General features: G+C 42.6%; 1 protein-coding gene across 6 annotated transcripts in view; it reads right to left on the bottom strand.

Annotated features, from left to right (window-relative positions):
* Positions 1 to 13,387, bottom strand: part of SUCLG2 (succinate-CoA ligase GDP-forming subunit beta) — a 307,339-nt gene extending 293,952 nt beyond the window's left edge. For all 6 annotated transcript variants that reach the window (XM_090283859.1, XM_090283860.1, XM_090283861.1 and 3 more), the window contains exon 1: positions 13,259 to 13,387. In XM_090283859.1, the coding sequence (XP_090139985.1) occupies positions 13,259 to 13,342 (84 nt within the window). In that variant the 5' untranslated portion in view covers positions 13,343 to 13,387. The remainder of the gene's footprint in view (positions 1 to 13,258) is intronic.
* Positions 13,388 to 14,101: the final 714 nt, after the last annotated feature.

The raw sequence follows: 14,101 nt of genomic DNA, 5'->3' as shown, positions 1-14,101 counted from the left end.
TCAGGATGTCTTATATACCCATGTTCCCTTTCTATTTCTGAACCTCTGGAGCACAGGGGGTAGACTCTCTCTCATGAATGCAAGGTTCCTACACATATGTACGCATTAAGTTTGGTTTTTTTTTCTTGCCAGTCTGCTCACATCCATTTGATTATTAGAACAGCCAAAAGAACATGATGATAGAAGCCAAGTTTCTTCCTCCCCCACAGTGTTTAATGGGCACAAAGTTTTAGTTAAGGAAGATGAAGAAGTTCTGGAGATAGCAGTAGTGATGGTACAACAATGTGAATGTACTTAATGCCAAAAAAGGTACATTTAAAAATGGTTAAATCATAAATTTTCTGATTATATATTTTACAATAAAAAATAAAAATTATAATTAAAAAATATATGCATTTGTATTTTTAGTACCTTTAGAAGTTTGAGAAGCAAAAACAAGGTTTTGGACACATAAAGAGTATTTGCTGGTCCAAACTTTGAATCAAAAAAGCAGTTCTTTTCCTACTTCTCTCAACCCTCCAAAATTCAATTACAAAAACACTGCTTTGTGTTCATAATTAATTTTACTTAAACTATAACAATGTTGCTTATTTAAAACTTCAAAGTTCCAGGAAAGGAAATATTTTCTGAACTATTAAGAAAGGCACTGAACTATATTGGGGGAAAAAGATTCATCCTGCAGCACAGAAAAAAATATCATGAAGAAAGGAATACTGTAACTCATGGATTACCAGAAACATAACATTACTGACACACTGCCAATATCAGGAGAAATGAAATGCCATTCTCACTTGAGCCATTTAATGGAAAATAAAATAAAATAATTTTCTCTTGTCGTTACCTAAAATTTAACTGGGTAAGTTTTCCCCTACATTAAAAATGTATTTTATATAAAGCATTGTTGATGTAAGAAACATGCAACCTATAAAGATTTTTTATTTTTTTGAGACACAAGAGCCAAGTTTATGTTTATTTTTTTGCATATGAAGTATGTACTCTACAATGACATCACTTGCCTGAGACTCCGCCGCAGTCCTTAACCAACCACTTCACAGGTTTTCCTCTCTGTGGATTCCCCTAGTTTCTTGTTGTCATCAACCTTAATCAGGTTAATTTGGTGTTCAGCACGAAGGGCCTCCACCAACTTGACATGATTGGCTCATCACAGTTGGATGCAAGCACCTGGAATGGCTTTGGCACTAAATTAATCTAAAAGTCCAGGTGCTTCTGCAACAAACTTGAAATTCCATTACCTTAACTTGATGGTTTAGTTTTGCAAAACTGCTAAATGAGGGTTCCTATCTGCCATCTACATGACTTGAAATAGCCCCACAGCCTGTCAGACTGTTACCTTTCATTCATAAAAAGAGTAAAGTGTAAAGAATTTTTGTAAGAGCTTCTTTAGGCCAAACTGACAATTGCTGGGAAGCAAGACTTCAAATGCTCTGGAGAATAAGTCTGCAGGTTATTCTATGCATCTGAATTTAATGAGGAGACTTAAGAAAGATTACCTGAAAGTGGGCGAAATCAAGGTGGGGACCGGATTACAGGATGGTTAACAAGACTATGTGCTCTCCTGAAGGTGGTTCTTGCCTTTGTGGGGTATCAGTTCTGGCATTTCAAAAGCTTGTTAACCTGGATGTTCAAGAACAATGAACAGGGCTGGTTTCAAAAGCTTTCTTTCACTAAAGAAGCTATAGGCCTGGGACATTATTGTCCACTATGACTTGCCCAGTTAGTAATTTATGATTTATTACAGCACCACTCTTTTGTCCACAAAAAATAATTTTACAGTTATAAAGTTAATTTTATACCACTCATAAAGGCCTCACCATATATCTGTATCAAACAAAAAAGAAAGCATGCATTACACTCATGGCATGTCCTGCTACTTTTGGATTTGGTACCCCAATCCTAAAAGCACCCTGTGATTGTATGTTTTATAGTAAGAAATACATATTTGGTTTTCAACCCTGGTTTTGGTACAGAACTCCTAAAACACTAGGAATTTCCAAAGTGTGATAAAGGTGTCTTATTAACGAGGCAACTTTAGAAATCCCTAAATATACTAAGAATGGGGGCTGGTTGCCAGGAGAACCAAACAGGGATTAGAGAGTTGGGATTTTCAGTCCCATCCCTTCGTCTCAGGGGAGGAGAGAGGGGCTGGAGATTCAATCACCAATGGCCAATGATTTCTAATTATGCCTATGCAATGAAACCTTCAAAAAAATCCCAGATCTATGGGGTTTGGAGAGCTTCTGGGTTGGGGACTATGTTGAGATTTAGGGAGAGCAGCTGGCTGCTCAGGGAGCATGAAAGCTCCACAACCCTCCCCATATACATTACGCAAAGGCATCTCTTTCCTGTGTTACATTTTTCTTTAAAGAGTATTTTGTTAATTATACTGTTACACTGGTCTCAATTTTTTCCCTTTGCCCCTCTCTGCCTGGTACCCCACTTCTCTCCAGCACCCCCCTTAGTTCATGTCCATGGGTCGTGCATATAAGTTCTTTGACTTCACCCTTCCCTATATGATTCTTAACTTTCCCGTCTATTTTTTTCCTACCAATTTTGCTTCTTGATCCTTGAACCATTTCCCCCTTTCTTCCCCTTCCCCCTCCCAGCTGATAACCCTCCAAATGATCTCCATACAGGACTCTGTTCCTGTTCTGGTTGTTTGCTTACTTTTTGTTTTTGTTTTTTAGGTTCAGTTGATAGTTGTGAGTTTTTTGTCATTTTACTGTTCATAGCCTTGATCTTCTTGTTCTTAAATATGCCCCTTTAACATTTCATATAATAGTTTGATGATGATGAACTCCTTTAATTTTACCTTGTCTGGGAAGCACTTTATCTGCCCTTTCATTCTAAATGACAGCTTTGCTGGATAGAGTAATTTTGATTGCAGGTCCTTGCTTTTCATCACCTTGAATACTTCTTGCCAGTCCCTTCTTGCCTGCAAAGTTTCTTTTGAGAAATCAGCTGGTAGTCCTGTGGTAACTCCTTTGTAGGTAACTCTCTGCTTTTCTCTTGCTGCTTCTAAGATTCTATCTTTACCTTTAACCATGGCATTTTAATTATGATGTGTCTTGGTGTGGTCCTCTTTGCGTTCAACTTGTTTGGGATTCTCTGTACTTCCTGGACTTGTATTTCTATTTCCTTCACTAAATTAGAAAAGTTTTCTTTCATTATTTTTTCAAATAAGTTTTCAATTTCTTGCTCTTCCTCTTCTCCTCCTGGCACCCCTATTATTCAGATGTTGGTATGTTTAAAGTTGTCCCAGAGGTTCCTAATCCTCTCCTTGTTTTTTTCAATTGTTTCTTCATTCTGTTCAGGTGAATGTTTATTTCTTCCTTTTGTTCCAAATCATCGATTTGATTCCCAGCTTCCTTCCCATCACTGTTGGTTCCCTGTATATTTTTCTTTATTTCACTTTGTATAATCTTCACTTCTTCCTATATTTTGTGGCCATAATCAATCATTTCTCTGAGCATCATGATCAGCAGTGTTTTGAACTCTGGATCTGAAAGAATGGCTATCTTCATTTCGTTTAGTTCTTTTCCTGGGGTTTTGTTCTGTTCATTTGGGGTATATTTCTTTGCCTCTTCAATTTGGTGGCCTCCATGTGTTTGTTTCTGTGTATTGGGTACAGCTGCTTTGATTCCGTGTCTTGGTACTATGGCCTAATGTAGTAGGTGTCCTGTAAGGTCCAGTGGCACAGTCTCCTCTTTCACCCAATCCGGGTACTCGAGATGTGCCCTTCATGTGGGCCGAGTACATCTTCCTCTTGTAGTTGAGCCTTGGTTGCTTATGGCAGATCAATGGGAGGTATTTACCCAGGCCAGTTAGCTGCAAGCATTGGCTGTGACCACTGATCACCAACATCTGCCCTCTGTGGAGGATCAGCTGTGCGAGGGCAGGGTGGTGGTGCTCCGACATGGTCTGTAGTTGTCTACTGAGTGTGCTGGCCCTGTGGTTTCTCAGGTGCTTCAGGCCAAGGTCAGCCCTGACCTATGTTTTGCCTGGGGCACCCTGCCTGAGATATAAAGCTATCTGAGATGGCTGTTACTTGTGCTTGGCTTGGAGATTCCCAAGTGAAGCCAAGCTGTGAATATAAACTGGCTGCTGCTAGTGTCAAGCCTGGAGCTCCCTGAGGCCAGCTGTTGCTTGTTTGAGAGGATTCAGGAAGTTGTGAAACAAGAGCCAAAACTAGCCATTCATATGGAAAAGCCCTTGGGTAGGTCTGTAAATTGGGTGGGGCAGAATTTCTAGGATTATCCAAGGCATTCAAACATTGTTAGCCAGATAGATGGAGTCTCAGAAATGGCACCAGCTTGCCAGCCCTGTGGGGGGAAGGTTCAGAAAAAAAGATAATGGCTCTGCTCACCTTGATGCTAGACACTTCAGTTTCTCCCTGTATACCACTAGTGAATTTCAAGCTGCTACCCCGGTGCTGGAGCTCAGAGGGAGTGAGTCTGAGTAGGCGAGTCCATTGTGGATTCTTTAAGAGGAACTGCTTGGGGCTCCAGCAGTTTCTTCCACTGACTCAACCCATGCTTTTTTGCAGCCAGAAGTTGTGCGGACTAATCTTCCTGGCACTGGAACCCTAGGCTGGGGGGCCTGGTGTGGGGTTGGGACTCCTCACTCCTGAGATAACCCTCCTGAATTTTTATCCACCACATGCCCCTCCTACTCATCTCAATGGATATGGTTTCTTTAATTCCATAGTTCTCAGACTTCCATCCAACTCGATTTCTGGCAGTTCTGGCTGATGGCTGCTCTATATTTTAGTTGTAACTGTGATGTAGTTGTGCAAAGAGGTGAGCCATGTTTGCCTGTACCACCATCTTGACCAGACCCCTGAGTTAAATCCTTTTATAATAAACTGATAATCTAGTAAGTAATATGTCTCTCCAAGTTCTGTGAGCCCCTCTAGCAAATTAATCAAACCCAGAGGATGTATTACAGAAACCTGAAATCTACAGCTGGTTGCTTGGTCAGAGGCACCCCAGCAACACAAACCTGAGTGCAAAAGGATGAGATAGACTGGTGAGATTTTCTTGTTATTAGTACTCTGACTTTCTGGGAGACAGAAGCTAGATGATATGTTGGAAGCAGGGGGCTGGAGTGGGCGTGTGAATAAAGTCATGGGCGGCAGAAGTTATAAAAAGGTATTACCATGAGTAAGTGACCAGTTAACAGAACAGAAAAGGCACAGAGAAGCCAACATCAAAGATTTGTCTTGAATTCTAATGTGTCAGATTCAATACACCTTTTTTTTTCCTTAAGGTAAGTCCAAGTAGATCTCTCACATCCTCTCACTCAAGGACAGTAAACAGCCTTTACTACCTTTTGCTATGTGGTAGGATAGGAGAAGCCAGCAATGGGGACCTAGCAGGGAAATCATGAGTCCTGTCCAGGGTTCCCTTAATAACATCAATGTTTCTCCTCTAGCCCATTACCACCATTAAGTCCATTTTAGTTCTGTGCCTATATGTCTGTTTTCCAAGGACAGTCTTAGTTTCATTACACCTGTTGTCCTGATATAATTATTCAGTGCTCAAGTTCATACACAAAAGTATTCCAACTTGGCAATAAAATATGTAGTCACCCTAATTTCAGTTCAAGCCCTCATCCTCTCCCATTTTATGTGCCATTGCAGGAAAAAAATAAACTGTCAACCAATCTAACACAAGTGTACAAACACATTCAGAGATGTTTTCAGAGATGTTGAAATGTAAAAGAGAAGAAAGTGAGTCTTATAATAAAATGTTAAGTAAATGTCAAAGAACACAAAGGTAATCAGTGTTAAAAAGACAAGATTTGAACCCAGGCAGTCTGACTACAGTCCTGCTGAATGCCTATTACCCTGGCATAATTACTAATGTCACTGAATCAATTTCAGTGACATTATGATCTCCCTTCTGTCATTTCTCCAACACTGGCCCCACCACATGCAGAAAGAGTACTACTCTAAAGCATAAAACTGCCCTGACACCCTACCACCTAAAACCCTTCAATGACCCCCATCACCCTCAGAACAAACCTTAATTCCATTTCCAGACTCACAAGAGTCAGAAGAATTTTGCCTTTGCTTATGTCTCCAGCCTCATCTCTCACTGCTCCCCACCTCAAACTCCACAAGGCAGCCCCCTTAGATTCCTCAGCAGCCTGGAGTCACAACCATGGAATTAAGACAGCTTAGGAACAGAAATGGGGCAGGCACATGGAGAAATAGGGCCCACTGCCACTCACAGGACCCAAGGTTACAGACTTATTGCTTATGCTTTGCCGTGTTTCCAATATCAATTCATACTCTACACCAAATCCTTCAAATTTTTAAAATAAAAATAAGCTTTAGAGGTAAACGTTAGAAATCTATTCTCTCATGACTAGTGCCTAAGTCCTATTCATTCGGAATCATTTCTAAAAAAGGGCAAAGCCCAACCACATAATCAGCACACTGATCAAAGTCTGAACTCAGGACACCAGGAAACGCCATCCTCCATGACCATCGCCCAAAAGTCCACCCAGCAAAGCAATGCATTTCCCAATTTCTCCCGTGTTCCTACAACCCTGGAGGCAGTGCTTTGTACTGGGCAGACAGTAAAGGCACACACCTGTTGCTCTTTGGTATACGCTGTAACTACAGTCTGTCCAATAGGTGTCCCCCCACCTCAAATCATTGATGTATGTGGTCCAGAAGCCACCACTACTAGTCAACACCATGATGTGCAAACGTTTCTTAAATGAGCGACATCTGGGATGGTGCAACTGAGCTCCTTCCCCAAGTGTTCCTCCCCACTGCCACACTGGGACTCACCAAGGAACAATGAAGATGACTAGGGCCCAAGAGGCAGGCCTTGACGTCTCTGAGCCTCGGGTTCCCCAGATTTAAACTGAGAATAATCACCTGTCTCACATAGTTGTTGCAAGGATTAAATGAAATAAAACATAGGGAAACACCAAGCCAGTATCTAACCATGATATGGCAGCAAACAATAAATGCTTATCAAATCTGGGAAATAAAAATTACTCTAGTTTAATAAGGCTTAAAAATGCAAGTAAATTTACCTTCAAAACCACTATGAGATAAACAATCCCTGTGAGCCCACCATAATCATAAAGCCAAACGTCATATATATCATCTTATTTAACCTTTTTAACCACCTGTGAGAATTATTCCATTTCAGACAACAAATGAGGTTTTGTCAAGTTCAATAATTTGCAGAGCAAGAACCAGGCAGACCAGAATCTGAACTTAGTTCTATCTGAACACAAAACTCATTTCCTTTTCCTGTTACTGTTTCCCAGACTCCAAGGCCAGAGAAGGATGGAGTTGAATAAGGGCCCAGTGAGGACAACTGCTCAGTGGTGATTAGTACACCTGAGTCAACACAAGCCCAAATGACCAAAAGTACCTGGCACTCAGGGGGCAGAGACGGGAAAAGGTAGTCAGTGTAACCAAACATCAGCCCAAATAGGATCCTTTGGCAATCTACATTAATGTTTCAATAGTAGTGGTGGCTTATCAGCATGAGGCAGGTGACTAGCTGCACTGTGATTTTAAGCAAGTTACTATGTGACCCCTTGTGCCTCTGTTTCCTTGCATGCAACATGAAAGCAGTACAATCTGTCTTGCAGTAATGTTGTATACAGGTTAAAAAAATAATGTGCAGAAATAGTTTTGCAAGAGGTCTGTCACAGAGGAAAGAATAAACTATTACGAGAGCCCTTTCATAACTAGACTTTCTACAGCTCCTTTCTCCCTCACTTGCCTAAATTATCTGCATAGTCCCTCGACTTCTCCTTTTACTTACCTGTCTCTTCCTTCTTCTCTATGTATCCCACTCATTCACTTAGGCCACAGAAGCTTGCTGAATACCTAGTCAGGCCAGTGGGAGAAGAGCGGTGTATAAGAAAAACCTCCCCCTCAGAGCTTAAATTCTTACATTTGTGACAGAGGATAGAAGAGAGACAATGAATAAACAAACAAAAAACACATAATAGACCATCAAATAAAGTGTTATTAAGTACAGTATAGCCAGTAAGGGATAGAGAATACTCCTGGGGAGAGGGGTGTCAGATAATTAGGGAAAGCCCTGTCTGAAGACTTAACATTAACTCAGAGAGTGGAACTAGGGGAAAGAACAAGGCATGAGATCAGAGGGAACAGTGTTTCAGAGGGAAGAGCAAGTGCCCTGACAGAGGAACAAGCAGTGTCTTAAAAGACTGAGAACATAATCTGCTTCTGTTCCTCCTCCTTCTCTTCCACATACTACTACTCCTGTTCCTGCTCCCCCTCTGCATCACTCATAATGCTGCCGTATAATTACTGGTTTACATGCCAATTTTGCCACTGGACTATGAGCCCCTTTGAGGGCAGGAGCTGCATATCTTCCTCTGTGTTCACTCAATCACACAACACTCATTGGCTAAGGAGAGCTATATCCCAGCATTCTCTTAAGCACTGGGTTTACAGTGCAGAACTAAGTAAGCATACTCTTTGCCTTCAGGAGTTTACAACAAATAGCACTGGGCGTACATTAAGTACTCAGAAAACATATACTAAATGAATAATATTGGCTTGATTTTTAGTTATGCAGTTTTATGCCATGCAGAACTCTGGGCCTCTTTTGTCTGAGAGTCACCATCCCTCACCTTCTTCTGTTATTCACCTGCACTATCCATAGCAAACTGTTTGCAATGACCCCTCTAACTCTCCACATGCTCTCTCCTCAGCCTCTGCACACACTCCACTCCAATAGGAATGCCCTCCCCGCCTCCTTCTTTTTCACCAGACTAACCCTCAGTATTATTTTCCAAAATTTCATTAGTGTATTGATTTTATCATTTGCTCAAACATGTACAAACCTCTTAAGTTCTTTAGACAAAACATTTCCACCAAGTAACAAAGAGCGATTTATGAACTGACAATTCCAAGTTGAGTAGTAAAGGCAGTTGGACAAATGATCTGAGGTTACTTATGTAATTTCTTTCCTGCCCCAAAATACGAGTTATTTCAGGGACTTTCTGAGCCTTGTGCCTGTAGAATTGGGCCAGGGTACAAGGGCAGCAAAGTTCTCACTCCTGTGGTTCTGTGAGCTCATCACCCACCAATTACAGAAATGTTTCATTTACAGTAAACTTAACCAGCCTGGCACAGGAGCTGTCACTTAAAGGTCTTCCCCACACAGAAGGTCAATAGTTTAGCATCTAAATGATCTAAGATGGATTTCCTTTTCTAACAGCAGAAACTGTAGCTGTACTTCATTTTTTAAAAAAGAAGAAAAAGTCCTATTTTTTTTCTAGGCAAGAAGGCAGATATAGGTTTAGTCTCAACTTCCAGTGCGGCCTCCATAGCCTCATTTAGCTGATAAGAACTTGTACATGACCTTTAGTCTTTCCCTTCTAAAAGGCTGACATCCATCTTGAGCCTCCCACTTCTGGAAAGAGCAAGAGTTAAGCTGCAGCCACCCATTTTGAAGTATAAAACAGCAGGGGTGGGGGTTTAAGCAGTTACCTTCCACAATACACATTTCTCTCGGAGTTCATGGACAGACACTCTGAACTTTGCGGAGAAGCACACAAGCATTCTATAGCTGCAGGCCTGTGGAGTGGTGCTTCCTATTAATGTCTCTTTCTGCTCCTTTTACAACAGAACAGCTCTGCGAACTTCACCCAGCCATTATGGGAGGGAAAATGTATGAAAAGGCAATACCACACTTAGAATTACCATTAAAACTCAGTGCCCTCAGCCAAGATGTCCTTTAAGATATGAAGGACAGAATGGGTTCATCTCATGCCCACCATGGCTGTGCCTACTATATTACACTGCCATGTACCCCAGCATCCTGTTATCTTAGCCATTTGAACATGGCAAAGTGGCCCATCCACCAGGATTTGAGTCTGTGCAATGATGCCTAACAATGTAGATCTTTACTGGAGTGCTGAGTTCACCAAACATTGCCCGTTAAAGTTTCAAAACCAGGCTACCTAGATCCCTAATACAGTGTACAGCACAGTAATGAAAATGCCTGCCACTGAGCAGTCAGAATTGAGACTCGGATTCAGTCTACTAGCTGAGTAACTTTGGGCAAGTCACTAAGCCACTCTAAGCTCTTAAAAACACCTTATCAGACCCTTCAAATCCCCACCTGACCTGGCCCCTGTTGACATCTCAGATCACTACTTGTACTACCACTTTCCCCCCTCTTTAACTGCCTGGACATGCTGAGCTCATTCCCATCTCAGGGCCTTTGCACTTGCTGTCCTCTCTACCTAATAAACTCTTCCCCAGAGTTTCACCTGGCTGTCTACTTTTCATTACTCAGGTCTCTGCTCAAATATCAAAAAGTCATCTCCAGGATCTGATAAACATAATGTTGAGTTCTATGAGTGCATGTTGTATGATTCCATTTACATAAAGTACAAAGAGGAACAAAACCAGTGTATGGTTGGTATGAGTCAAGGAATGGGATACCCTTTTCCAGGGCAAGGCAGTAAAAGCAAGGAGCACCAGAGGTCTCTCTGGGTTACTGCTAAATGATTCTTTTCTTGATCTGGATTTGGTTACCTGGGTGTGTTCAGTTTGTGAACTCACTGAGCTGTTCACTTATAATATACACATTTTAGTGAGTGTGTTATAGTCAATAAAAAATTAAACAAAAACAAAAACAACTACTTTGTCAACTTGTTTTTTCTTAATCATCTACTCTATGCCACCCTGTTGGCTAAGCTATTCATTCAAGATCCTGTGGCCTGTTTTGTTTTCTTCATAGCATTTGTCACTGGCTGAAATCATCTTCATTATTGTTTATGTACGTACACTCTAGCCCTTCCCCAGTACCATTAAAATAAAGTGTCATGTGGCCAGCCAACGGTTCTGCCTGCCTTGTTCACCACTCCCAAATCTCTGCACCTGGAACAATCCTGTTCTAGCTATCAGCCAAATACAAAAAATATATGTAAAATAATAAGTGGCTAATGGGAGCCCTTTAAGGATATAACAGCAATCAAAAAATCAAAACAGTGAAGCCAAGAATACAGGAAATAAGAAAATTCAATGGTACTAAGCAATATGTGTCAAATGTTAAATTTAACTACAGGGAGGGGCTAAATAAAGTATCATTCTATGGGTACCTTCGTAAGTGGTTGAAGTTACTTCTCAAAACAGACAGTCTCTTATGTCTGTATGCCCAACAGTTTTGCCCTAGGCTAGTGACTTGGATGTAATATACTTGCCACTGGGGTATGCAGACTAACACACATGCTGGCATAATTCATTCTCCTGAGCAAATCTACACTCACGAAGGAACAGTCTGGTATAAGGAAAATGTAAAAGTAAGCCTTTTTTCTGCAGTCAGCTCTGTCACAAACTCTCTTTATAACCCTGAACAAGTCATTGAACTTCTTTAGGCCTCAATTTGGCTACCTGTGAAATGAGCTGGTTGGGCTAGATGCTTGCTAATGCCCATTTTCTGATTCTTGGACAGTTCTGACTTTTAAAAAATTATCCTCATCCTCTAAGCCTTTTTTTCCATAAGGTAACAAATCTTTCACAAGTATGTAAATCAAGGTTACCAGACGCAGTTTGTCAAACCAAGGGTATCCCTCCCCAGCCAGATTGTCTAGAGCAGTGGTTCTCAACCTTCCTAATGCCGCAACCATTTAATACAGTTCCTCGTGTTGTGGTGACCCCAAACCATAAAATTATTTTCATTGCTACTTCATAACTGTAATTTTGTTACTGTTATGAATCATAATGTAAATATCTGATATGCAGGATATATTTTCATTGTTAGAAATTGAACATAATTAAAGCATAGTGATTAATCACAAAACCAATATGTAATTATATGTTTTCCGATGGACTTAGGAGACCCCTGTGAAAGGGTCGTTCAACACCCAAAGGGGTCGTGACCCACAGGTTGAGAACCGCTGGTCTAGAAGGTCGTGTTCAGGGTCCCAATTCTTCGTTAGGCAAGCAAGAAACCCTGCACTTCAGCTAAACACTTGTGTTTCTCTGTACAATTACTTCTTTTGCTTGAGTTTTCATGCCCTAGGCCCCATGTTTCTCATCAATACAAGTCTACACTCACAGCACCAGTCCTTGTTTTTTGTCACACCTTAATAATGAATAGGACTTGATGACCTGAAGATATTCTCCTTACTCTATTACAATTAGTGATTTTAATTAGACAAAACTGTGATTGCTTTTGCTATCCCACCATACCGTCAAGTGCTTATTACAGTAATAAGTATTAGCACCTTTTAAATTTGCATTAACAAAGAGAGAAATGAAAAGTCAGAAAAATGAAAGGAAAAGAGAACTTCACAGATGTTATAGTTAGCCAAAGCTTAGAGTAACTCAAAAAATCATAAGTAGCTATCTTTAAGTTTTCTTAAAAACTATAGTATACATATCCTGGTTAAAATTGCATGGGCTTGCTTCTCATCAATTAAAAATGGGAAAATGGACAAGGACGTTGCTTTGCTGTGGCTGAGCCCCACACTGTCCTTTCTTTAAAGGTGTAAAGAGATTATCTGTGGAGAATAAAGTCAAGTAGTTGAGTGATTTCTCCAAAACTCATTGCGAACTCCTAACTCCACAAAGGCCTTCTGATTCTTGCCACCCTCAGAAAGTAAACTCCACTGGAGCCAAGCTTTAACAGCCGGTATTCAGCAGCCACCACCGGCCCTCTTGAGGTTTTATTCCCCATAAACAAGGAGAAAGTGGACATGACCAATGCTCTGATGTGTTTTAGCGACGAACCTGGTTTTTACTCAAAGATGGGAGAGGGGAGCGTGCTTCCCCAGCTCACCGCCCCCAGGTCTGCAAAAGCAAGCAGCCTGCAGAGAGTTAGGCTGGGGTGGGTTTTTAGGCAAGTTCACACCTGGCTTAATAAATGCGCTCAGGGCTGAACTGGCAAACTGGATAAAACCTCAGGGCTCCAAAACGCTGTAGGAGAACTTCCTAAATTTACATGCAGCACCCGGTACCCGGCCAGGCGCCTTCCGCAGGAGCTCGGGGGCTGACGCCTGCGCCGTCTGAACTGTGGGGGCTCACAGTCTGGGGCAGCGGGCTATCGCCCCCTCCGCCGCTGGGCCCACGCCTGAGCGGAAAGTGAGGCGTGCTTCCCGCGCCGGACACAGCGCCCAGCGGCCGCGCACCCTGGGAAGAAACAGGAGAGAAGGAGGACCAAGCAAGTGGGCGCCCCGCCAGCGCCCTGCCAGCAACCACTGCCGCGGGCCCGCTCACCTGCGACCTGGGCGCTAACAGCCGGGGCCGGAGCACCAGGTCTCGCAGAATGCTCCGGGCCTGTGCTGCCGCTTGGGACGCCATCTTAGACAGGAACCCGCGCTGAGAGGGCTGCGTGCTGTGCGGGTGGGGGAGGTAGGAGGAGGTAGGGGAGGTGGGAGGAGGCGGTTCGGCCATCCCTCTCCGCCGGGCCCCTCCCCTGACACGTGCCCTGTGCCGGGTGCCCGAGGGCGCAGACGCTCCTCTGTGGGCGAGCACCTGGCGCGTCCCGGGCCCATGGCCACTGCTGGACTGTCGAGCTCTGGATCCCCCAGCCCTGGCTCAAGTCCGAAGTCCGCTTTTAGCATTCAGAGGCCGGGGGCCGTCGCACTGTGCCACCTAGGATACAGTTGTGAGCAAAAGAAGATCCTGAGTCCTATGGTCATGGGACTTCAGCTGACCCCGGGGGCCGACAGACAAGCAACTATAAGTCATTGCATTGAGGGGTCGATGGAGGGGCCCATGGGGTGACATCATCGACCATGCAACCTCTGGTCTTACTCCTGGGTCACCTAGGCTGGTCAGGTGTAGCAACTTTTGAGCTGAAACTTGAAGAAATAAGGGGGAGGAAAGTGGATCTGCTGAGGTTGATAGAAACCCTCTACATCTTTGTAAAAAAAAATTTTTTTTAATCCTAACGGAGGAGTAATGCAAAACTATAGAAAGATTTATTTTTTAACTATTTTATTGACTATGTTGTTACAGTACCAACATTCTTCCCTCCTTGCTCCCCTCTGCCCAGTATCCCTTTTCCCTCCAGCAATCCCACCCTATTGAAGGATTTGAAGCCCTACTATCACCATA

Source organism: Furipterus horrens, unplaced genomic scaffold (genome assembly GCF_987537825.1).
Source record: "Furipterus horrens unplaced genomic scaffold, mFurHor1.1.pri manual_scaffold_7, whole genome shotgun sequence".
Lineage (NCBI taxonomy): Eukaryota > Metazoa > Chordata > Mammalia > Chiroptera > Furipteridae > Furipterus > Furipterus horrens.
Note: the sequence above shows the minus strand (reverse complement) of the source record. Positions and strands in the feature narration are given on the sequence as shown.